We start from the raw sequence: 24415 nt of genomic DNA, 5'->3' as shown, positions 1-24415 counted from the left end.
CACACGCACACACACACACACACACACACACACACACACACACACACACACACACACACACACACACACACACACACACACACACACACACACACACACACACACACACACACACACACACACACACACACACAGTAACGTGTGGGATATAGCAATAAGAAAGTCAGTTGATTGTGCAGTGCAGACCACCTCCTATTACCCTTCTCAGAGTTTTAAGAATTCCATGACACAGAGAGAAATGCTTTAATGTAGAAAAATACATTTATTTGAAACAATTTCAAAATGACAGTTTCTTAACAGTAGAAATATTGAAATAAAGATGAAACGGAACAGTACTGAGGATGCATGCATTTGTGCAATGAAGAGTATTACAATGGTCTGCCCTTAGAACCATAATGCATGTGGTAAAGAGGTCAATGGAACGCATACCGTGGGGATTAGCGCACATTCAGCAAATCTGACCTAACAAAGTGGATAGTCAAACCTGCCATGATTGATATACTGTAACAGGCCCACTAAGTGGTTACTAAAGTAAGATTTGCGTATGTTTGGCCGCATAACAATTAGAAGTTTTCCCTTTTCAGGTTTGAAGAAGTGACTGCTAAATGCTAACTCCCGTTCGTATAAGCTGGTAGCATAGCTATTATACAGAAATCGGTGGTGTTAGTCAAAGTCGTTTTTAACTGTTATGCATTTGATGGGTCACGATGACATCCATACAAGCATTATACTCCGATTTCCACCTCAACATAGTGTGAAATACACATACAAACAATAGCCTAAATGTAGACAAATTCCACTGACCTCATTTATGCATCTATGTACACTAAGATTTCCCTTTCCCACAATTTTGTTTCCCTTTCAGATTTCATAGATAATCTTATTCAACATTTGCAGCAAAAAAATAATCAAACCAGCTCAATAGAATCGTATGTAAAGCAACGAACACAAGAGAAAACCACTCAAACGAATGTTGCAGAATAAAATATCTACACCAATAAATAACCACACAAACTGAAACAAATGTAACAAAACCCTATTACTTTCCCTACAAACCTGCAGCAGTACAGAAAAATACATTTTCAAAACAGGTCTTGGCTCTGAAGTATGTCTGAAGAACAGCACTGTTGAATGATCGACGACCAAGGCTAAAATGTCAACGCATGTTTCCCGCTCATAGGGCAAAAGGAGCTTCGAGGCTCACGGGATGAATGGTTGTAATCCACCGTTCTAATGGCCTTACGTGCCAAAGGAAAGTCTTTCCGAAGGAATTATACATGTGGATGAACTCCGAGTGACCTTTTACCTCAGCTCGTTCAGCTTTGTCTGCCAGTGGAGGCAGTGGAGGAGTTGCCGTAGGAACTGGAGGTGGCAGAGATGACACAAAGAAAAAACACTTTAATGTTCCCGTTATCTGTCACTACGTTAATCTTTCTTTTTAATAAGTATTTGAACAAAGCCGGCGTGACATTGAGAACATTAAAATGAGTTGTCAACAACAAACACAACAGGGACAGTCAGATGTGTGAGGATGATGCAATTATCGTACGTACCACAAAACAATGTGTTGCTTTGTTATGTCCTGTCAGGAAGAATGCCTCTGCAGATGGAGTTTGACAAATCATAACAATGTTAGCATGTCGCTACAGCAACAGTTTGCTATGACAACTGCTATAACACTCTTATTAGAATGTAACACCACTCTTGTTACAATGTAACAAGGGACTATAGATACAGAAGCTCATGCTCTTTCCTTTACTACTGAACACACTTATATACACGATCATGGGAATCACTTAGCTTGTGCAACATTCTCTAAACATTCCCGTCCTTCTCTCGTCTCACTCTCCTGTGTGTCATCACGTGCTGACTTCAGGCACGGCAGTGTGGGATAGCTCGGCATGGTGAATTCGCTGCTTAATCATCCACCCATCTCCGCTTACTGCCAGACTGGCTACACCTGCTGCCAGGGACCTGTGCGTGACTGGATCTACCTGCTACTCCTGCTAGTGACAGCTTTCGAAGGACTGCAGTGCACAGCAGTGTAGTGGAGGAACCTAGCTACTAGATAGCATGCACACTATTGTGTGTACAGTATTTCATTACAGTAGGGAGTTCAAGTGGTGGAACTTTACTCAACAGTTGGTTTCTAACTTCTAAATGAAGCTGATTAAATGTGTTGATAGTGGAATCGTTTGATAACACTCATATGGATGGGGTGGTGGTTTAAAATCATTGCTGTGTAGTTTTTACTCTAGACACCACCTCAGATGAGTGGAAAGTCACCACAACGTTGTTTTGTTCCCTTCTTGTACGGAAATATTGTTTGAGAGATAATGTTTGAGGATATTACCATGAAACTCTATGAGAGTTGATATGCTTTACAGAGATAGAACACTATGAATAGATGCCAGCAAAGGACATGATCAAATGCATCACTGCAAACTACCCGAAACTACTTGTCCTTGTCACGCTGATGGGCCTTATACAATATACTCATCAGTAATAACAACTGACATCTACAACAATGTGGGATCATCTTGATGAGTCAGACACAGATTATATCCACGGACCATAAATGGTCGATTCCACTTTTCTCGTTACATTCAAAGGGCAAACATTAGAAATAATCCCATAATGTTTATGGCTAGTTTTGTCTTTTACAAAGAGTTTAACTGTTGAGATGCAGGTAAAAATTACCACCAATGATTGTGTTTTTTTTTTTTTTTTTTTCAAGCAGGGGTGGTGTTGGGTAAACCTGGTTTGATATTTAGAAAATGATGCCCATCTTAACAGTTAAACCCTTTGTACAAGACAGATAAATTATATAGCCATAAATTAACTAAATTAATAATATGCAAGTCTTTACACATACTGTATTTAAAAATGACTGAGCTCTTTTAATTAATAGAAAATAACTATTTACAACACTTCCTTATCTACAACACATACATCTCGTATGTAATAATAACATGCACAAGTCAAGGACCTCATTAAAAACAAAGTTGGACTCTTTATAAGTAACATCATTCTTTTTAACAAACTTTTAAGAACTGATAACAGGCCATGACTAGATCTCCTGTGTTCGGCATTGTACGTTTACTACAAGCGTGTGAAAAGTAAATATACATATATTATATACAGAGCGATAACAGATATCTAAAGATAATATGGTACAATTTCAATAATATTCCCTGTTAGATCGGAGACCTAGACCTAATGGCCCATACAGACAAAAACTTGTATACCTCATGAAAACTAAAATGTTAAGAAATGTACATTACTCTCTTCATAGGTTTTGATAAAGTCTTTGAGAAAAGTCAATGAAATAAGACAATTACCGACTGAAAATTAAACCTTTCTTCATAATCCAAATTGTGTTACAGTAGGCCTATGTAGCTTATACTTGTTATTAAAACTTGTCTTATTTAGTGGATTGAGTTCCAATTTGCCGCATAGATGCTATCAGACAAGACACCCATGCACTTCAGTATAAATGAGGTCCTTAGAAAACTATTAACATTGGGGTTGTGTTTGAGAAATTACAAAACAAACCAGAAAAGAGTGAACCCTCAAAATGGCAATACTTTAAGTCTGTACACATTTGTTGCATTCCTTCCCTGGCTTTACACGCTAGTACAGTTAGGAATCTCCCTTGTGCTCTCGCAGGCATTTCCAATTCGCCCTGGGGTAGAGAGAAAAAAAACACAACATACGAACAACATAGGTTAGTCCACTGGTAGTAGAGGCTTTGATGTCTGTGAAACAAATACCTACCTTGACACTGATACTGCCTGTTAATTACTGGGGTTTCATTATGGTGTCTTATCAAAAAGCTCTTAAGCTGTTGTTTCATATGTGGGACATTAGTGGCTGACCCATTGGTTCGTTTGTTTCCTTGTTTTCTTCTGAAGATTCTCTACTCCTCCTTTTTCCTAACAGTTAATTCCATGTGAAGACACAATGTAGACTTTATAACACAATGTAGTGTATACACTGCAGGTCAAAAGTCAACATTTTATACATGGAGATATGACCCATATGTGTTTTAGTCCAATAAAATTAATTTGGACAAAGTATGTGAAATATTGTTGGAAGTTCAGTCACCAAATAAGTAATTTGCTATTCAAAAACGATTGACCAGACTATGTATGTATCTTACGTTTAACCCTGGCGTCCATCTCCTTCTCCATGACTTCTTTGGGCGTAGAGAACTCACTGAGGGTGGTCTTAGGCGTGCTGTCATTCTGGCTGACCGAACCGATCATCTCCTGCTCTTTCTCCTGGTTCACCTCCGCGTATATGTTCATCCAGGGGATTTTTCTACAGATTGGTAAATGTAGACAGACATAAGCCATTTTACAGGGAATGACTATTCGATGATGGTCCGTCCCATTGGCAGCATGTATATTACACTTTTTGTTCAGAGTTGGTATGTTGACAAAACTACACTGCTCAAGAAAATTAAGGGAACACTAAAATAATACATCCTAGATCCGAATGAATGAAATATTCTTATTAACTACTTTTTTCTTTACATAGTTGAATGTGCTGACAACAAAATCACACAAAAATGATCAATGGAAATCAAATGTATCAACCCATGGAGGTCTGGATTTGGAGTCACACTCAAAATTAAAGTGGAAAACCACACTACAGGCTGATCCAACTTTGATTTAATGTTCTTAAAACAAGTAAAAATGAGGCTCAGTATTGTGTGTGGCCTCCATGTGCCTGTATGACCTCCCTACAATGCCTGGGCATGCTCCTGATGAGGTGGCGGATGGTCTCCTGAGGGATCTCCTGCCAGACCTGGACCAAAGCATCAGCCGACTCCTGGACAGTCTGTGGTGCAACGTGACGATGGTGGATGGAGCGAGACATGATGTCCCAGATGTGCTCAATTGGATTCAGGTCTGGGGAATGGGCGGGCCAGTCCATAGCATCAATGCCTTCCTCTTGCAGGAACTGCTGACACAGTCCAGCCACATGAGGTCTAGCATTGTCTTGCATTAGGAAGAACCCAGGGCCAACCGCACCAGCATATGGTCTCACAAGGGGTCTGAGGATCTCATCTCGGTACGTAATGGCAGTCAGGCTACCACATGGAGGGCTGTGCGGGCCCCCAAAGAAATGCCACCCCACACACACATGACTGACCCACCGCCACCCCACACACACATGACACATGACTGACCCACCGCCAAACCGGTCATGCTGGAAGATGTTGCAGGCAGCAGAACATTCTCCACGGCGTCTCCAGATTGTCACGTCTGTCACATGTGCTCAGTGTGAACCTGCTTTCATCTGTGAAGAGCACAGGGCGCCAGTGGCGAATTTGCCAATCTTGGTGTTCTCTCGCAAATGCCAAAAGTCCTACACGGTGTTGGGCTGTGAGCACAACCGCCACCTGTGGACGTCGGGCCCTCATACCACCCTCATGGAGTCTGTTTCTGACCGTTCGAGCAGACACATGCATATTTGTGGCCTGCTGGAGGTAATTTTTCAGGGCTCTGGCAGTGCTCCTCCTGCTTCTCCTTGCACAAAGGCAGAGGTAGCATTCCTGCTGCTGGGTTGTTGCCCTCCTACGGCATGCTCTGGACACTACGCTGACAGACACAGCAAACTTTCTTGCCACAGCTCGCATTGATGTGTCATCCTGGATGAGCTGCACTCCCTGAGCCACTTGTGTGGGTTGTAGACTCCGTCTCATGCTACCACTAGAGTGAAAGCACCGCCAGCATTCAAAAGTGACCAAAACATCAGCCAGGAAGCATAGGAACTGAGAAGTTGTGGTCACCACCTGCAGAACCACTCCTTTATTGGGGGTGTCTTGCTAATTGCCTATAATTTCCACCTGCTGTCTATTCCATTTGCACAACAGCATGTGAAATTGATTGTCAATCAGTGTTGCTTCCTAAGTAAGACAGTTTGATTTCACAAAGTGTGATTGACTTGAATTTACATTGTGTTGTTTAAGTGTTCCCTTAATTCTTTTGAGCAGTGTATATTAATCCCCCTATTATCATGAAGCCACTAGATATCTAACTAACATTTGACATCAATGTAGTGATATAAGACTGTAACCCTGATGCATATACATTTTGCCTAATCTCAGAAAAATATTTCCCCATTTATATTTATGAAAAGAAATTTGTTTCATCCACTCGTACTTCAATTTCTTTCCAATTACAAGTTATTTTGTTACTTAATTGTTTTGCTTTGTCGTGTGTGACATTTCAATAAATCTGTTTTTTCTTTAGATTAATGCGGGAATTTCCATATCCATAATTGATGCGTTTTCAGCAGACTTTTCCATGATAATCATTTTAATAATTCAGCTACTAATAGCCAAAGTATGGCAACAGCATATTAAGCAATTGAATGATAGTTTTCTTAACATAACATCACTGATTCACACACGTGCCTCATGCATCCAAATCACTCTAAATCAGTTTACTGCATCTACAGTATAAAGGAAATTTGAAAAGTTACTTCAAAGAAACGTCATTAGTTAATTGTTGGTTGATGCCGGCCCTACCAATCTGTGCATTATTAATGATGATAGCAGGTTATCCAAGCAGTGCTGCGATACAGTGTTCAAAGATATAATCATAAAGTACTGTACATACGTACCTCTTGAATTTGTAGATGAGAAACACTGCTAAACCAAGGAATACTACTGACAGGAGCATCAGCATGGCTGAACTGCTGTGTCTCGGGATGGAATCCACCAATGGTGCTGTAACAGAGGGTGGTGGACGATGAACGTTAAACATAACAAGAACAGACCAACACAATAAAGGCTAATCTGGGAATGCCTCAGAGATTTACTTGCTTCATTGCCAATATTGATCCTATACTGTATAATATTGTATCACTAATAACACCCATGGAGTACAGTTGAGATATATATTTGGCTTCAAAATAGTCTGCTACAGTAGGGCTACATACAGTCAATGAATATGCTTTACTTGAATCAATTTGTTGATTCAGGTAAATGAATCTGGCTATGTATTATGGGTCGATCCAAGGCAATGATAGTGCATTTTTAATATCCCAAATTTAAAAGGCTGTGATTGCGTGTAATTACCTTTTCTCCAACTAAAAGACATTGGCTTTAAACAAGCACAGCAACATTTATATTTAGATGTAAATGCTAAATTGTGGTTAAAACAAGCCTTTTACAACTGTCACAAATGAAGTGCAACACAGCAACACTTACTGTGGAATAAACTGGAAGTATGTGGTGCTGATTATACTATTTAACACCTCACTCTGTAGTATTACACAACCTTGACACACAAAACACACACACACACACACACACACACACACACACACACACACACACACACACACACACACACACACACACACACACACACACACACACACACACACACACACACACACACACACACACACACACACACACACACACACACACACACACACACACACACACACACACTTTATGGTCCAGCACCCGCAGACCTGCTTGTGTATACCTAGTCCTTTAAGCCACAGACTGCCAGCTCAAGGCTATGTGTTCTCACTGGGATTATGTGGTTTATAGAACCGTCAGAATATGTACTATTAGACCTGTCAAACCTGGCAAATCCTCTCTCCAACCTCCACCTCCGCCCTTACAGAGAAAACAACATGTGAAGAGTTCCAAGAAGTTACATTTTACGTGAAATTATCTGATTTTCCACACGTGAAATCATGTGGACTTTCCATAAGGGCACTTCCAACTTTAACCGTCAACTCTTCCATGTGGACCCAGCTGCTGTCGTACGTGTGGTGTTGTATGAGTATATACTGTAGTAGAAGGCTGGACTAATGGTCTCTATCCATTCAATACTCTCTACTGAGACTCTTTTTCCATTGTGAAAGAGGATTTTGTTGTTTTGGGGTGGACGCTGGTAAAGCATTTTAATTGCAGCCAAGAGTAGTTATTTGTTTGTCTCATTTTGAGCCAATACTCCAACTGGTGTAATGTTGATTATTTTTTGGCGATTCTGATTTTTGCATGCATTGTGAAACAAACTTCTCTTTTTTGTCATTTTCTCAAGGACTGAAAAATACTCAACAAAATTTTACTCAGTGCAACACTCATTTTGTGGTTGGATGGTTGTTCAAGACAGTGAACAGATGTTGGGCGACTTGATGGTAGATAAAAAATATGAATTTTCTCAAGGAGTTCCACTTAAAATAAAATCCATTCTCCCTTTCCTCCCACGTCCTCCTCCAATCTTTCTACATCCAAGATGGTGACAAACATATAAGGCATTCTAAATAGAGAACAAAAAATGTGTTTGGTTTATGCTATACAAATATGCAGACGTTAGCTCCAGTAAATGACATTGCATTTATGACATCACAAAAAGAAACAAGCACAGCTGAAAAGCAGGAGAATATGTAGAGAAAATAATGATTTTTCATGCAAGTACATGCAGTTAATATATGTAATTATCTTGATACTAACTTATTTCCTTACCCAAAGTTAGCTGTGTTATGTACACGATTACTCTTGCTCCTGGCTTTAGCTCAAACTCCACCAGATTCTGGTTCAGAGCGCTGGCAAGTATCTCAGAGATCTGTTGAAGGAGATGAAAGAAGAATCATTTAGTCAAACAATTATCACCCTTTACAGCTCTTTCAATTCACACACACTGCATAATTAAATAGCATTTGCTGTTTCGTCATGACACCCACCACATTGGTTCAGTTGTATCAATTGTCGGACTAGAAGTATAAAATTAATGTCTGCATGTGTGTGTCATTTCAGCCATGACAATGCATTTATCCTATTGTGTGAATTGACATGAAGGATTGGAAACAATTTGTCATACTTGCCATGACAGAATTACAATGACACTCAAAATGTCATTGTCCAATCTAACTATCCCATACCTGCTCTAGCTCCTTCTCGCTCTTTTTCCGGCCCTCTGATTGGTTCTTGTGTGGTAACAGGAAGAGCTCAGCGGCCGTTGGCACACCTGGAAACACTGCAACCAATAGCTGATCCTCTGGAAAGTCTGACACCTGTTGACAATGGACAATACTGTTGCAATATGTTCATACTTGTATGGTATTCTTAGTCTACAGTTAAAAAACTGCCCTTAGATTATATACATATTTAACATATTTTGAAATCAAAGGAGAGGGAGGTGACTATGAAAAAGATTTGGGCTTGACCAAGATGTGTTAATAACCAATACAACCTCCATGTAAACAATGCTACAATCTGTCACCAAACCAGTAGATGACAAGTCAGCATAAATACTACTTTTCTTTTTTGGTAACACTTTATTTGACACCTAGCATCATAACACGTTACGACACGGTTTTAACCATATGTCATAACAGTTGACATAACATTGTCACTGTTGTGACACATATATTTAGACAAGTTGTGACATACAGTGCTAGTCAAATGTTTGGACACACCTACTCTTTCAAGGGTTTTTCATTGTAGAACAGTAGTGAAGACATCAACACTTTGAAATAACACATATGGAATCATGTAGTAACCAAAAAAGTGTTAAACAAATCAAAATATATTCACATTTTAGATGCTTCAAAGTAGCCACCCTTTGCATTGATGACAGCTTTGCACATTTTTGTCATTCGCGTCATGAGGTAGTCACATGGAATGCATTTCTATTAACAGGTGTGCCTTGTTTAAAGTTAATTTATGGAATTTCTTTCCTTCCTAATGCGTTCGAGTCAATATGTTGTGTTGTGTTGTGCCAAGGGAGGGTTGGTGTACAGAAGATAGCCCTGTCATCAAGGCAAAGGGTGGCTACTTAAAAAAATCTCAAATCTCAAATATATTTTGATTTGTTAAACACTTTTTTGGTCACTAAATGATTCCATATGTGCTATTTCATAGTTTTGATGTCTTAACTATTATTGTACAATGTAGAAACTAGTACAAATCAAGAAAAACTGTGTCCACATTTTTGACTGGTATTGTATATTACAATATTTTACGGTTGGTTATGACATCTATGTAAGAGTGTTAAAGAGCACACAAAAAACTACCACACAAGGCAGACCAATCCATTCTACTTGTAAGTCGCTCTGGATAAGAGCGTCTGCTAAATGACTTAAATGTAAATGTAAATGTTATATAACAATTCTTAAAATTGTCCATTTTATTAATTGTGCAGACATTGATGCCAAACATGTGCCTAGCCCAATGCTCTGCCACTGATGACTGGGATGAAAACAGGAGAAGGACAAAACACCCTCTTTGGAACTTATTACTGGCGGTTATGTATGTAATAAGCATATCTGGCTTATATTATTACCCTTACAACAACAGAAATGTTCCAGATTTTGGAATCAAACTTATTTTGTTCACAACATTATATACATGTATATGTTGCGGGTACCACTAGGGGGAGACAATGAAACTGTTAAATGCAGTGCGAGTCTCATACGCTGGAAGAAGAGAAGCAGGAAGGGAAGCCCAGTGGAAACATGGAGAAAGGAAAAAGGAAGCTTCTTGGCAGGGAAGAAATAAATAATAAATAATGCAATTTAGAGATACAGTGGGGCAAAAAAAGAATTTAGTCAGCCACCAATTGTGCAAGTTCTCCCACTTAAAAAGATGAGAGAGGCCTGTAATTTTCATCATAGGTACACTTCATCCATGACAGTCAAAATGAGGAAAACAAATTCAGAAAATCACATTGTAGGATTTTTAATTTATTTATTTGCAAATTATGGTGGAAAATAAGTATTTGGTCAAGAACAAAAGTTTATCTCAATACTTTGTTATATACCCTTTGTTGGCAATGACAGAGGTCAAACGATTTCTGTAAGTCTTCACAAGGTTTTCACACACCGTTGCTGGTATTTTGGCCCATTCCTCAATGCAGATCCCCTCTAGAGCTGTGATGTTTTGGGGCTGTTGCTGGGCAACACAGACTTTCAACTCCCTCCAAAGATTTTCTATGGGGTTGAGATCTGGAGACTGGCTAGGCCACTCCAGGACCTTGAAATGCTTCTTACGAAGCCACTCCTTCATTGTCCGGGCGTTGTGTTTGGGATCATTGTCATGCTGAAAGACCCACCCATGTTTCATCTTCAATGCCCTTGCTGATGGAAGGGGGTTTTCACTCAAAATCTCACGATACATGGCCCATTCATTCTTTCATTTTACACAGATCAGACGTCTTGGTCCCTTTGCAGAAAAAAAGCCTGAAAGCATGATGTTTCCATCCCCATGCTTCACAGTAGGTATGGTGTTCTTTGGATGCAACTCAGCATTCTTTGTCCTCCAAACATGACAAGTTGAGTTTTTACCAAAAAGTTATATTTTGGTTTCATCTGACCATATGACATTCTCCCAATCTTCTTCTGGATCATCCAAATGCTCTCTAGCAAACTTCAGACGGGCCTGGGCATGTACTGGATTAAGCAGGTCCCAGCTCTCTGCAGGTCATTCACTAGGTCCCCCCGTGTGGTTCTGGGATTTTTGCTCACCGTTCTTGTGATCATTTTGACCCCACGGGGTGAGATCTTGCATGGAGCCCCAGATCGAGGGAGACTATCAGTGGTCTTGTATGTCTTCCATTTCCTAATAATTGCTCCCACAGTTGATTTCTTCAAACCAAGCTGCTTACCTATTGCAGATTCAGTCTTCCCAGCCTGGTGCAGGTCTACAATTTTGTTTCTGGTGTCCTTTGACAGCTCTTTGGTCTTGGCCATAGTGGAGTTTGGAGTGTGACTGTTTGAGGTTGTGGACAGGTGTCTTTTATACTGATAACAAGTTCAAACAGGTGCCATGAATACAGGTAACGAGTGGAGGACAGAGGAGCCTCTTAAAGAAGAAGTCTGTGAGAGCCAGAAATCTTGCTGGTGTGTAGGTGACCAAATACTTATTTTCCACCATAATTTGCAAATAAATTCATAAAAAAATCCTACAATGTGATTTTCTGTTTTTTTTCTAATTTTGTCTGTCATAGTTGAAGTGTTCCTATGATGAAAATTACAGGCCTCTCTCATCTTTTTAAGTGGGAGAACCTGCACAATTGGTGGCTGACTAAATACTTTTTTGCCCCACTGTAAATTCTTTGATGTTGTTGTTGTACTGAATTCTTTATGATCATGTATTTTGTCCTCATATAACTTATGAAAATACACATTATACATCCTGTGTTACTCTACTTGGACTAAGAAAATACACTTTATGACACTGTCAAGAAGCATTATGACCATCTTTGTCACTTTACTTGGACTAAGAAAATGTACTTTGACACTCAAGAAGCATTATGACCATCATAATGATATAAAACAGATAAGGGCATGTACATGATAGACCTATGTCAGACATCAGTCACAAAGAGGGTGTCTTGGCCTACTTCTGAAATCTGATCCTGCATTCATCCCAGTCCAGAGCAACAGTGCATTGGGGTAGGTACATGTCTGACATCAATGTGTGGGCAATTTTAGAAAATGCAATACAACATAAATATATGGTTTGCTTTGTGTGGTGGGTTTTGTGGGTTTTGACACTCTTGTGTAGATGTCATAACCAGCCTTAAAATAACACAATGTCACAACAGTTTAAGACAAGTTGTTTTAGCTTTAATGACAAACTATGACATGACTATGACTGTGACATAACATGATATGATCCTAGGTGTTGAATAAAGTGTTGAACTTTTTTCAATCCAAATTCAACCTCCATGTTTTTGCAAAAAGTGTATTTCTTTCTTGATGAGAAGAGTATGTCTTGCAAAACATCTGTTTTTCCATGACTTCTAAATAGCTACTACTAAATGTTTTTCTTCATAATGTCCTTTATCCACTTTAGATTTCCAGCTAGGCACAGGGTTCCAACCAGAAATCAGTGTTCATTTAAAAAGCCACTCATGTTTGTATGGGTACTCTATTTGGCTACTGGCGGACAATGGAGTGGCGTAGTCGGTGAGTCACATACACTTAATGCACATCAATTATCAGGCCTTAAAATCACTATTTGAGTAGAAAAGTAGTGGACAAATATAGAGCAAAGGAATGACATGCAATGAGGGGAAAGAGGTATGGAATGGCAGAGGGAATGGGAGATGGAAGGGGATAGGATACAATAGCACCTGTAAAAATCAATACACTCAGCACAAATGTTCTTTTTGCGATCACTCATTACTCTAAAAAGCCTTCGGGCTCTGTGTGCTTAGGTAGCGCTGGCATTTTGTGCCCCCAAAACTCATTTTCTGGAGTGAAAAATCTTATCTGGGTTAAGGGAGGAGAGTGGGTGAGTCAGACTGAGTCAGATGAGTGAGTGTTTTGGAAGGAACTTTGTCCATGCCCAAATTTGGCTGAAAAACCACCTTTTCAAGACTGTATCTTGTCGCTTTAATATTTTAACAGCAAACACATTTGGAGCGGCTTCCTCACAATCTTACTGTATGCAAAGCTAAATAAATAAGATGAAACTATGGTTGATTACTAATTACTATTGTAAACACACCAAGACGTGGATTCTGTTTCTCATTCGTCATGAACTTGACAATATTGGGTTATACTATTTTCATAACCCCTACCATAGTGCATTATTTCCAACAATGTTGTTATAAATATGTTATGATGATTCACCTATATCTATGATTTTATTCTGTGAAGTCAAGTACAGTCGTTACCCGGGGGAGGGGGGGGGGAGAGGACATGTTAAACTCTTTCACCACACAGATAGATGCATTAACAGCTGGTGGTGAAACCAGGGGGGGCTTCCGCGAAACATAGAAAATGATATGAATTTGCCGACAGTCACTGTCTGGAACTTGAGAGTGAGCCTTCGACATCTTCCATGTTCCGCAGGGGGAGGAAAGAAGAAGCCAGAGAAAGCAGAGATGGAATGATTCTGGAAAATAACTTGAAAATAGCCTCTATTACTGAACTCCCCATTCAAACCTCTATTAGGCATTGGGTTGGACTCAGCTGAGGAGCAACAGTGTAGCCCTGCCTGACTCTCACTATTGTCAACCGTAGAGCTGTACTGTAGTACGGCAACACTGCAGTTTAATGGACCCTGACTTTAATTGCAATTTTGCTGAACCTTCTCCTTTTCCTCATTGTGAGGAGTTGTTTACCTTGACACAATAGAATATGTTTCATTTTGAGGGTGAACTGAACGTGAACCGCAGAAAATTCAAAAAAATAAATGAAGGTAAAAATTCTAATAACACTTTGTATGACGATTTCTGCACAATATCTCGGCTATGAACCCTATGACAACGCTAGCAGTACATGGACCAATAGGCCTTAATATGATTTTCTTTTAGAGAAAGGGTGAAAGAGATGAAATGAGGATTAAACTGTATATGGAGGAGCACATGACACATGGACTAGTTAGTGTTCATAAACTCATTAGATACCGTAAAATGTATGTTGGTCCTAAAAGGTTGTATAACAAAACCTTCTGTATGACAAGTGGTGCTGTAACCCCCTATTGCTGTAAATCCCGATTGAGGCTAGCAATTAATAGCCAAAGCTAGATATATAACTTTAACTGACTGTGCCCCTCTGTTTAACACAATTCAATTGGCTGGTGCTATACTATACTGCCATGAACATAGTATGTGGCTCCCAGAATGCCAGGTGATAAGGTACACTTTATCCCTCACAAAGCTTCACCCTGTCCTTCATCACAGTAGCTCCCTCCACTGGCTCTCAGACTAACACGCCTGAGGCGCCTCTCATGTCAAATCAACTGTGGAGTTGGTGAAAACACAGAGAGACCACAATTATCACACTAAAGGCCTAAACCAATACACAAAGTGGAAGAACAACACACTTAAATATGACATATCAGTGCTAGCTCTCCTCCACAGATACTACGCACATCCAATGTCACGATAATGCCTAGATCTCCTTCCTTCCAGGCTAATTCCCGAAAAATGCATTTCATTGCTCCAACTTCTGTTTGTGCTAATAAAGCTGCCTCGAGGGGGGAAGAAGAAGCCGAGACTCTCGCACCTGTGTGAAAACGAATCATAGGACAGCCCGAGGGTGAATGCCAAAGCGTCTGAGAGGATAGAAAGAGACAAGAGAGAGAAAGAGAAAAAGAGAGATGGAAGGAATTCACACTTACTTGGAGCAGAGCCTTCTTAATGACTCTCCCCACATCCTGTCTCCACTCGGGGACGTCAGGGTTGTACTCGTCCAGGTTAGGGGAGAAAGACAAAAGCAGAGATTTGAAGAACTCTGTCAGAAAGAGAGAGAGACCCAGGGGAGAAACAGAAACAGACCGTTAATTCAGCTCCTGATCTCGGTGAATTATTCTCAAGGTATCCTGTCCATTCCTCACTGTCCTTCGTTCTGGTTGTGTCCCTCTAACTGTCTTCTGATGGGTGGGAAAGCTGACAGAGATGTTGGTGTGTGTGTGTACAGTATGCATGTGCTCATGTTTTGACAAGAGGAGTTGATTGCTTGCACAAGTGATTTCTTAGATAATTGGGGAAATGTCCCCTTTCGCATATCCTGACATAACCAAATGTAAAGTATCCTCAAACGTTGCATACCAAGTCAGATGCCTGCTAGATGTGCTAATTGGCATTACATCAAGCTGAATAATTTGAATAAGGTGATCAGAGAGAGAGAGAGAGAGAGAGAGAGAGAGTACTGATCCTTACCTTGGACTGCTATCGTCTTAGTGTCTTGCAGTATGGCATTGGCTGAAGACACTTGGACCGTAACAGTGTTCATTCCCTCGCTGGTGAAGGTGTACGAGATGCTCCCATCTAAGCTGATAACTGGCTGGAGGAAGAAGAAACATGGACAAAATGGATGATCACACTTTGATAAGGTAATAATCCCTTCACCTAAAACATTTACCTAAAACCCCGGAACATGAAAGAAACCCATTTCAGATGATAACAACTTCTCCTTGAACTTCTCACTAAGAGTAGTTGGAGCTTCTGACTTGAGTAAAACCCTACAAAAAACATCCTCCAAGACCTAGAACCAATGCAGCTAAGGTAATAACTCATGACAAACTAATATGATGTTTGATAAAAATACAAAATCAGAGACTGCTCCGCCTCTACCACTGTCATCTTCAGTAATAGAAGTGGTCAATGTACGTAATACAATAGACATCATGTATAAGCCATATATACATCAGTGGAGGCTACTGAAGGGAGGACAGCTCATAATAATGGCTGAAGTGGAATGGAACTGGAATGGAAACCATGTCTTTGAAGTGTTCGATGCTGTTCCATGTATTCTGCTCCAGCCATTACAATAAGCCTGTCCTCTGATTTACTTACAGTTACACCAGCCACCACTGCAGTACATGTACACTATATGGCATTATAGGGTAAGACCCCTTTTGAATAGTGTCAGTTTACCTCTACTAATGTTACATATACTGAATACTATACACAACAATGGAGTCCCACAGGGCTCAGGTTATAGGCCCTCTTCCCTGTAGACCAAGTGTTTTAAGTCTAGTTTACCTCAGTGCTGTTCCCCAGCCACCAGAAGTAGGTGAGGGTCCTTGAGTGGATGGGCCAGACCACTGCTGTTAGGTTTACTTCCTTGTTCTTGATGGCCACAAATGGAGCCAGCAACTGGACATGTTCCACAGGACCTGATACAAACACAGAGGATGATTCATATTCAGTATGGGATGATTCAGACTCAGTACTGGATTATACAGAGTCAGTATTGGATAATACAGACTCAGAAGTGGATGATTCAGACTCAGTATTGAGTGATTCAGACTCAGTATTGGATGATTCAGACTCAGTATTGAGTGATTCAGACTCAGTATTGGATGTTTCAGACTCCATATATGATTGTAATTACATGGACATTGCTTGAGATTGCCTAACTACACAATATGAAAATCACTCGCACATCAAAATATTATTTTTAGATCATTTTTTGTTTTAATATATGAAAAGCACGGGCACAACCGAAGATCATTTACAGCTGTGTGGGAAAAAAAAAATAGAAACCTTCTTAAATGAAGAATTAGAGAAAACAAGATCTCCCACACTGCGCTTGCCAGTATCATTTATCATTATCACTGGGGTAATGTGTGGAGCCTTCTTTTCAATAAGACTACTTTAGCTGAAAAGGGAAGGTGAATGAAATCTTACTCAACAATTATCATAACTATCAAAATGTTTTATAGTTTGATGGAATTTAGTTGAAGAACAAGATTTATTCTCGACTTGACGTTATCATGTTTATGATTTGATACCTTGTGAGTAATACTGTGGTCTGACATGCTGACACCGTAATGGGAGTTGACGTGGGTGTATGCAGCATTACCGTGATCGAAGTGGTGAAGTTTCCTATAGTGGAGATATAACACGCTATTTTAACAGTAAAACTCCGGCTGACAGTGGTGTGACTTGGCGTTCTGGTGTGTACTGTACGTCTCCGCCTGGGCTTCGGTTAACTCTTATCCTCTTTAACTGAGACTAATCTTTATCCTATCGTTCAAACGCATGCAGTGTATGTATGTGTGTGTGTTAGTGTCTGTGTGTGTGTGTGATGTGTGTGACAGAGAGAGAAAGTGTGCGTATTTGTATGTCTTCCCCTTTTAAGTTTGTGTCTATGCGGATGTGCATATGTGTGTGTGTTGTGTGTGTGATGTGAGTCATTTGGTCAGGCTCCCTAAACTGTGTCTAGTGTTAAAAATATTCCAATTTGAAATATGTGGTGGCATCGTGATTGGCACATTGCTAAAAGCATTATCTGCACACTCTCTCCCCTGTAAATTCCCTCAAAATGTGCCAAACAGCCTCCCGAGTGGTGCAATGGTCTAAGGCACTGCATCGCAGGGTCATATTTTGAGGGAACACATGGCTCACCACCTTCACCTCTCCCGAGACCGTATGGGAGTTGCAGCGATGAAACAAGACTGTAACTACCAATTGGATATCATGAAATTGGGGAGAAAAAAGGGTGAAAGTACAAAAAAAAGTATAATAATTTGTAGCAAACCAGGAAAAAACACCAGCAGAATCCATGACATCAATAATATCAAAGTACACTGATTGAAAGTGACGTGGTGACCAGAGACAACATTTAAATGGCACCTTCACTAATTGACGAAAGCCTCCCTGTTCAAATCAAGAGCCGAGGGGGCAATTCAAACACTGCACCTCAAAGAGCTGAATAATTCTTGAAGCCTTTTAGACATAAGCATGTTATATTTGTCACTATTATTTACTTGACATTTGGCTGGCTTGTTCATTACAAGATGAAAAGAGAGAGAGCATCAATGTGCTGTACTATGTTGAAAGCATTCTGGTACTTTGCCTTTAGCTGGCTCCATTGAACACAGCTGTATATTTAGTAAGGTGGTAATTTAGAGAAAAATATGAGGCAGAGATATTTAATTATGATCCTTGAGAACCACAGCACTGTTGTTTTCCATCCTTTCCCTCCAATCAGGGACTGATTCAGACCTGGGTCACCAGGTGAGCGACCACTCTGGCCAATCAATGGCCGACGTCACAGGAACTGACCAATTATCTATCAGGTACAGTACAAACTATTTTTTTCACCTTTATTTAACCAGGTAGGCTAGTTGAGAACAAGTTCTCATTTGCAAATGTGACCTGGCCAAGATAAAGCATAGCAGTGTGAGCAGACAACACAGAGTTACACATGGAGTAAACAATTAACAAGTCAATAACACAATAGGAAAAAAAGTGGAGTCTATATACATTGTGTGCAAAAGGCATGAGGTAGGCAAATAATTACAATTTTGCAGATTAACACTGGAGTGATACATGATCAGATGGTCATGTACAGGTAGAGATATTGGTGTGCAAAAGAGCAGAAAAGTAAATAAATAAAAAAGGAATGGGGATGAGGTAGGTAAAAATGGGTGGGCTATTTGCCGATAGACTATGTACAGCTGCAGCGATCGGTTAGCTGCTCAGATAGCAGATGTTTGAAGTTGGTGAGGGAGATAAAAGTCTCCAACTTCAGCGATTTTTGCAATTCGTTCCAGTCACAGGCAGCAGAGAACTGGAACGAAAGGCGGCCAAATGAGGTGTTGGCTTTAGGGATGATCAGTGAGATACACCTGCTGGAGCGCGTGCTACGGATGGGTGTTGCCATCGTGACCAGTGAACTGAGATAAGGCGGAGCTTTACCTAGCATGGACTTGTAGATGACCTGGAGCCAGTGGGTCTGGCGACGAATATGTAGCGAGGGCCAGCCGACTAGAGCATACAAGTCGCAGTGGTGGGTGGTATAAGGTGCTTTAGTGACAAAACGGATGGCACAGTGATAAACTGCATCCAGTTTGCTGAGTAGAGTGTTGGAGGCAATTTTGTAGATGACATCGCCGAAGTCGAGGATCGGTAGGATAGTCTGTTTTACTAGGGTAAGTTTGGCGGCGTGAGTGAAGGAGGCTTTGTCGCGGAATAGAAAGCCGACTCTTGATTTGATTTTCGATTGGAGATGTTTGATGTGAGTCTGGAAGGAGAGTTTAGATTCTAGTCAGACACCTAGGTACTTATAGATGTCCACATATTCAAGGTTGGAACCATCCAGGGTGGTGATGCTGGTCAGGCGTGCGGGTGCAGGCAGTGAACGGTTGAAAAGCATGCATTTGGTTTTACTAGCGTTTAAGAGCAGTTGGAGGCCACGGAAGGAATGTTGTATGGCATTAAAGCTCGTTTGGAGGTTAGATAGCACAGTGTCCAAGGACGGGCCGGAAGTATATAGAATGGTGTCGTCTGCGTAGAGGTGGATCAGAGAATCGCCCGCAGCAAGAGCAACATCATTGATATATACAGAAAAAAGAGTCGGCCCGAGGATTGAACCCTGTGGCACCCCCATAGAGACTCCCAGAGGACCGGACAGCATGCCCTCCGATTTGACACACTGAACTCTGTCTGCAAAGTAATTGGTGAACCAGGCAAGGCAGTCATCCGAAAAACCGAGGCTACTGAGTCTGCCGATAAGAATATGGTGATTGACCGAGTCGAAAGCCTTGGCAAGGTCGATGAATACGGCTGCACAGTACTGTCTTTAATCAATGGCGGTTATGATATCGTTTAGTACCTTGAGCGTGGCTGAGGTGCACCCGTGACCGGCTCGGAAACCAGATTGCACAGCGAAGAAGGTGCGGTGGGATTCGAGATGGTCAGTGACCTGTTTGTTGACTTGGCTTTCGAAGACCTTAGATAGGCAGGGCAGGATGGATATAGGTCTGTAACAGTTTGGGTCCAGGGTGTCTCCCCTTTGAAGAGGGAGATGACTGCGGCAGCTTTCCAGTCCTTGGGGATCTCAGACGATATGAAAGAGAGGTGGAACAGGCTGGTAATAGGGGTTGCGACAATGGCGGCGGATAGTTTCAGAAATAGAAGGTCCAGATTGTCAAGCCCAGCTGATTTGTACGGGTCCAGGTTTTGCAGCTCTTTCAGAACATCTGCTATCTGGATTTGGGTAAAGGAGAACCTGGAGAGGATTGGGCGAGTAGCTGCGGGGGGGGGGGGGGGGGGGGGGCGGAGCTGTTGGCCGGGGTTGGAGTAGCCAGGCGGAAGGCATGGCCAGCCGTTGAGAAATGCTTGTTGAAGTTTTCGATAATCATGGATTTATCGGTGGTGACCGTGTTACCTAGCCTCAGTGCAGTGGGCAGCTGAGAGGAGGTGCTCTTGTTCTCCATGGACTTCACAGTGTCCCAGAACATTTTGGAGTTGGACATACAGGATGCAAACTTCTGCCTGAAGAAGCTGGCCTTAGCTTTCCTGACTGACTGCGTGTATTGGTTCCTGACTTCCCTGAACAGTTGCATATCGCGGGGACTGTTCGATGCAAACTGGATGCAGTCTATCACAGTGCCATCCGTTTTGTCACTAAAGCACCTTATACCACCCACCACTGCGACTTGTATGCTCTAGTCGCCTGGCCCTCACTACATATTCGTCGCCTGACCCACTGGCTCCAGGTCATCTACAAGTCCATGCTAGGTAAAGCTCCGCCTTATCTCAGTTCACTGGTCACGATGGCAACACCCATCCGTAGCACGCGCTCCAGCAGGTGTATCTCACTGATCATCCCTAAAGCCAACACCTCATTTGGCCGCCTTTCGTTCCAGTACTCTGCTGCCTGTGACTGGAACGAATTGCAAAAATCGCTGAAGTTGGAGACTTTTATCTCCCTCACCAACTTCAAACATCAGCTATCCGAGCAGCTAACCGATCGCTGCAGCTGTACATAGTCTATAGGTAAATAGCCCACCCATTTTCACCTACCTCATTCCCATACTGTTTTTATACTGTTTTTATTTATTTACTTTTCTGCTCTTTTGCACACCAATATCTCTACCTGTACATGACCATCTGATCATTTATCACTCCATTGTTAATCTGCAAAATTGTATTATTCGCCTACCTCCTCATGCCTTTTGCACACATTGTATATAGACTGCCCATTTTTTCTACTGTGTTATTGACTTGCTAATTGTTTACTCCATGTGTAACTCTGTGTTGTCTGTTCACACTGCTATGCTTTATCTTGGCCAGGTCGCAGTTGCAAATGAGAACTTGTTCTCAACTAGCCTACCTGGTTAAATAAAGGTGAAATAAAAAGAAATAAAATGAAATGGACATCTCAGAATTTTTGGTGGCCTTCCTGAGCCCGGATTCAGACATGGCAAGGACATCAGGGTTAGCAGAGTGTGCTAAAGCAGTGAGTAAAACAAACTTAGGGAGGAGGCTTCTGATGTTGACATGCATGAAACCAAGGCTTTTTCGATCACAGAAGTCAACAAATGAGGGTGCCTGGGGACATGCAGGGCCTGGGTTTACCTCCACATCACCCGCGGAACAGAGGAGGAGTAGTATGAGGGTGCGGCTAAAGGCTATCAAAACTGGTCACCTAGAGTGTTGGGGACAGAGAATGAAAGGAGCAGATTTCTGGGCATGGTAGAATATATTCAGGACATAATGCGCAGACAGGGGTATGGTGGGGTGCGGGTACAGCGGAGGTAAGCCCAGGCACTGGGTGATGATGACAGAGGTTGTATCTCTGGACATGATGGTTGTAATGGGAGAGGTCACCGCATGTGTGGGAGGTGGGACAAAGGAGGTATCAGGGGTATGAAGAGTGGATCTAGGGGCTCCATTGTAAACTAAAAGACTGATAACTAACCTGAACAACAGTATACAAGGCATATTGACATTTGAGAGAGACATACAGTAATCACAGGTGTTGAATTGGGAGAGCTAGCTAAAACAGTAGCTAAAACAGTAGGTGAGACAACAACAGCTAATCAGCTAGCACAACAATAGCGGGTAAAATGGCGTAGGCTAGGCAGGGGGTCGGATTAACTATACACAGAGCCTGAGTGTGGCTGGGGCCGACCGATAAAACATAAACAAGCAGAATGGAATACCGTGATTAATGGACAGTCTAGCACGCATCAGCTATGTAGCCAAGTGATCAGTGTCCAGGGGGGCAACGGTGGATGGGGCAGGGAAGCTGGACTGGCGAGTGTTATCCAGGTTAAAAACAGTTAGCAGTGGCTAACAATGACTAAATAGCTTGTAGCTAGTTAGCTGGTTAGCTTCTGGAGGTTCTTGAGTGTGTTCTAAAAAAAAAAAATAATGGCGATTCCGTATCACATTGGGTAAGGCAGGTTACCGGAAGGTATAAACAAATAAAAAATCGAAAAGAGAAAGTAAATATGGGTCCAGTGAGTGTTTGGGACGCGGCGATTCAGACGGTTAGCAGGCCTGTGCAAACAAGCTAACAGGGCTAAACAAGGTAGCAGTTAGCGGACCAGGCTAAACAAGCTAGCAGTTAGCAGGCCGAATTAGCAAGCAATCAAGGACGTCGCGATGGGGTGAGTCTGTTTATTCTTCTTCATGCGGTGACATCGATAGACCGGTCAAGGGTCCAGATATTGTAGCCCAGGAGTATGCTTCGGTGGTAGCACAGGAGCTCTGGCCGGGCTAGCTTCAAGCTAAGTGGGTGGAAACGCTAGCCAGGAGTAATCATCTGGGGTTGTGGTTAGCTAGATAGCTAGTTGTGAAGAATCCAGCTGAAAATGTTCTGTTTGCAGTGGGAATCCGGTGGGAATCCGGGGATGAAAAATAATAGGTCCGTTATGTCACGTTGTTCGAACTGGCGAGAGATTTCCGAGCTAAAGGTTAGTTGATGACCGGTTAGCTGAAGACCGCTAGCAATGGTTTGCTGACTGATAGCTGGTAGCTAGCTGGTAGTTAGCTGGCTAGCTTCAGTTGAGGGGTTTCGGATCCAAAGTAGATATAAGTACTTTAGAAGAAAATAGCTTCATTGGGTGAGGCGGGTTGCAGGAGAGTATTTAGAAGTTGAGGTTTAACAAAATGTTTTAAAAGATATGCGAAGAAAATATGTTTAAAAATATAAAAAACGATATATACAAGGGACACGACACGACAAGACGTTCGACTGCTACGCCATCTTGGGACCATTGTAAAACCAGAAGTACTTCATTCCTAGATGGCGGGAATTGAATATTCCTGACAAAATAGATGAATGTATAGAGGTGACGTACATGTAACATGAAGGTACAACGTGGTAGTGTCAAAGCCCAGGGTGTTTTCCGCCAAGGCTGAGACACGGAATATCCCAGCCGTCTTGTAAACATGTCTGATACCCTCTTCGATCCAGCTCAGGTTGGAGTAGGAGACTGCCGTGCCATCTCCGAAATCCAGTTGGATGTTGGTTCTCATTGAGTCACCCTGCAAAACAAGTAAAGTCTCAAGTGAGGACGACAGATGAAAGAAAGACAGAAAAGACAGAAATAAAGACAAAAAAAATATTTAAAAAAAGATATAGTTCATCATTATTATAAATATATATGTAACAATTCCATTGTTTTTCAGAGCCCAGCTAGATAGTTGTACTTTGTTTATTCTAGACTTAAATGCATGTCATTGTTTTGTGCCGGCAGGTAGCCTAGTTGTTAGAGTGTTGGGCCAGTAACCAAAAGTTTGCTGGATCGAATCCCGAGCGGACAAAGTAAAATTATGTCATTCTGGCCCTGAATAAGGCAGTTAAATCACTGTTCCCTGGTAGGCCGTCATTATAAATAGGAATATTTTCTTAACTGACTTGCCTAGTTAAATAAATCTTTTTAAAAAATGGGGTTCAATACAATGCCTCAAATCCACAGTACCATTCAGTAAGCATACATGGGCCCAGGCAGGACATCATTGTCTGTTTCTGTCAGAAGTCCAACAGATTGTGTTGTGACAACTCTACATCAGTGTGCATCCTGAGTCTGAAATGAGTCCCTGTGGTGTGTGTGTGTGATGGAGAGAGAATCACAGGGAGGTCGAAGCAGTGTTGTAATCAAGAGATAGTAGGGTGGCAGGTACACTAGTCAACAGACTGCTGGGCTACATTCGCAGTCAGCACAAGCCCAACATTG

At 41.5% G+C, this 24415-nt stretch overlaps 1 protein-coding gene across 1 annotated transcript in view; it reads right to left on the bottom strand.

Moving 5' to 3' along the window:
* Window positions 1–310: 310 nt before the first annotated feature.
* Window positions 311–24415, bottom strand: part of LOC124003913 (VPS10 domain-containing receptor SorCS3-like) — a 217583-nt gene continuing 193478 nt past the window's right edge. The window contains exons 19-27 of the mRNA XM_046312563.1: window positions 23537–23723; window positions 16479–16612; window positions 15654–15777; window positions 15113–15225; window positions 8920–9051; window positions 8504–8603; window positions 6637–6742; window positions 4163–4323; window positions 311–3685 (exon numbers count right to left, since the gene is read on the bottom strand). Of these exons, the coding sequence (XP_046168519.1) occupies window positions 3627–3685; window positions 4163–4323; window positions 6637–6742; window positions 8504–8603; window positions 8920–9051; window positions 15113–15225; window positions 15654–15777; window positions 16479–16612; window positions 23537–23723 (1116 nt within the window). The 3' untranslated portion in view covers window positions 311–3626. The remainder of the gene's footprint in view (window positions 3686–4162; window positions 4324–6636; window positions 6743–8503; window positions 8604–8919; window positions 9052–15112; window positions 15226–15653; window positions 15778–16478; window positions 16613–23536; window positions 23724–24415) is intronic.

Source organism: Oncorhynchus gorbuscha, linkage group LG18, assembly GCF_021184085.1.
Source record: "Oncorhynchus gorbuscha isolate QuinsamMale2020 ecotype Even-year linkage group LG18, OgorEven_v1.0, whole genome shotgun sequence".
Taxonomy (NCBI): Eukaryota; Metazoa; Chordata; class Actinopteri; order Salmoniformes; family Salmonidae; genus Oncorhynchus; species Oncorhynchus gorbuscha.
The sequence above is the reverse complement of the archived record's forward strand: the minus strand, read 5'-3'. Positions and strand labels throughout refer to the sequence as shown.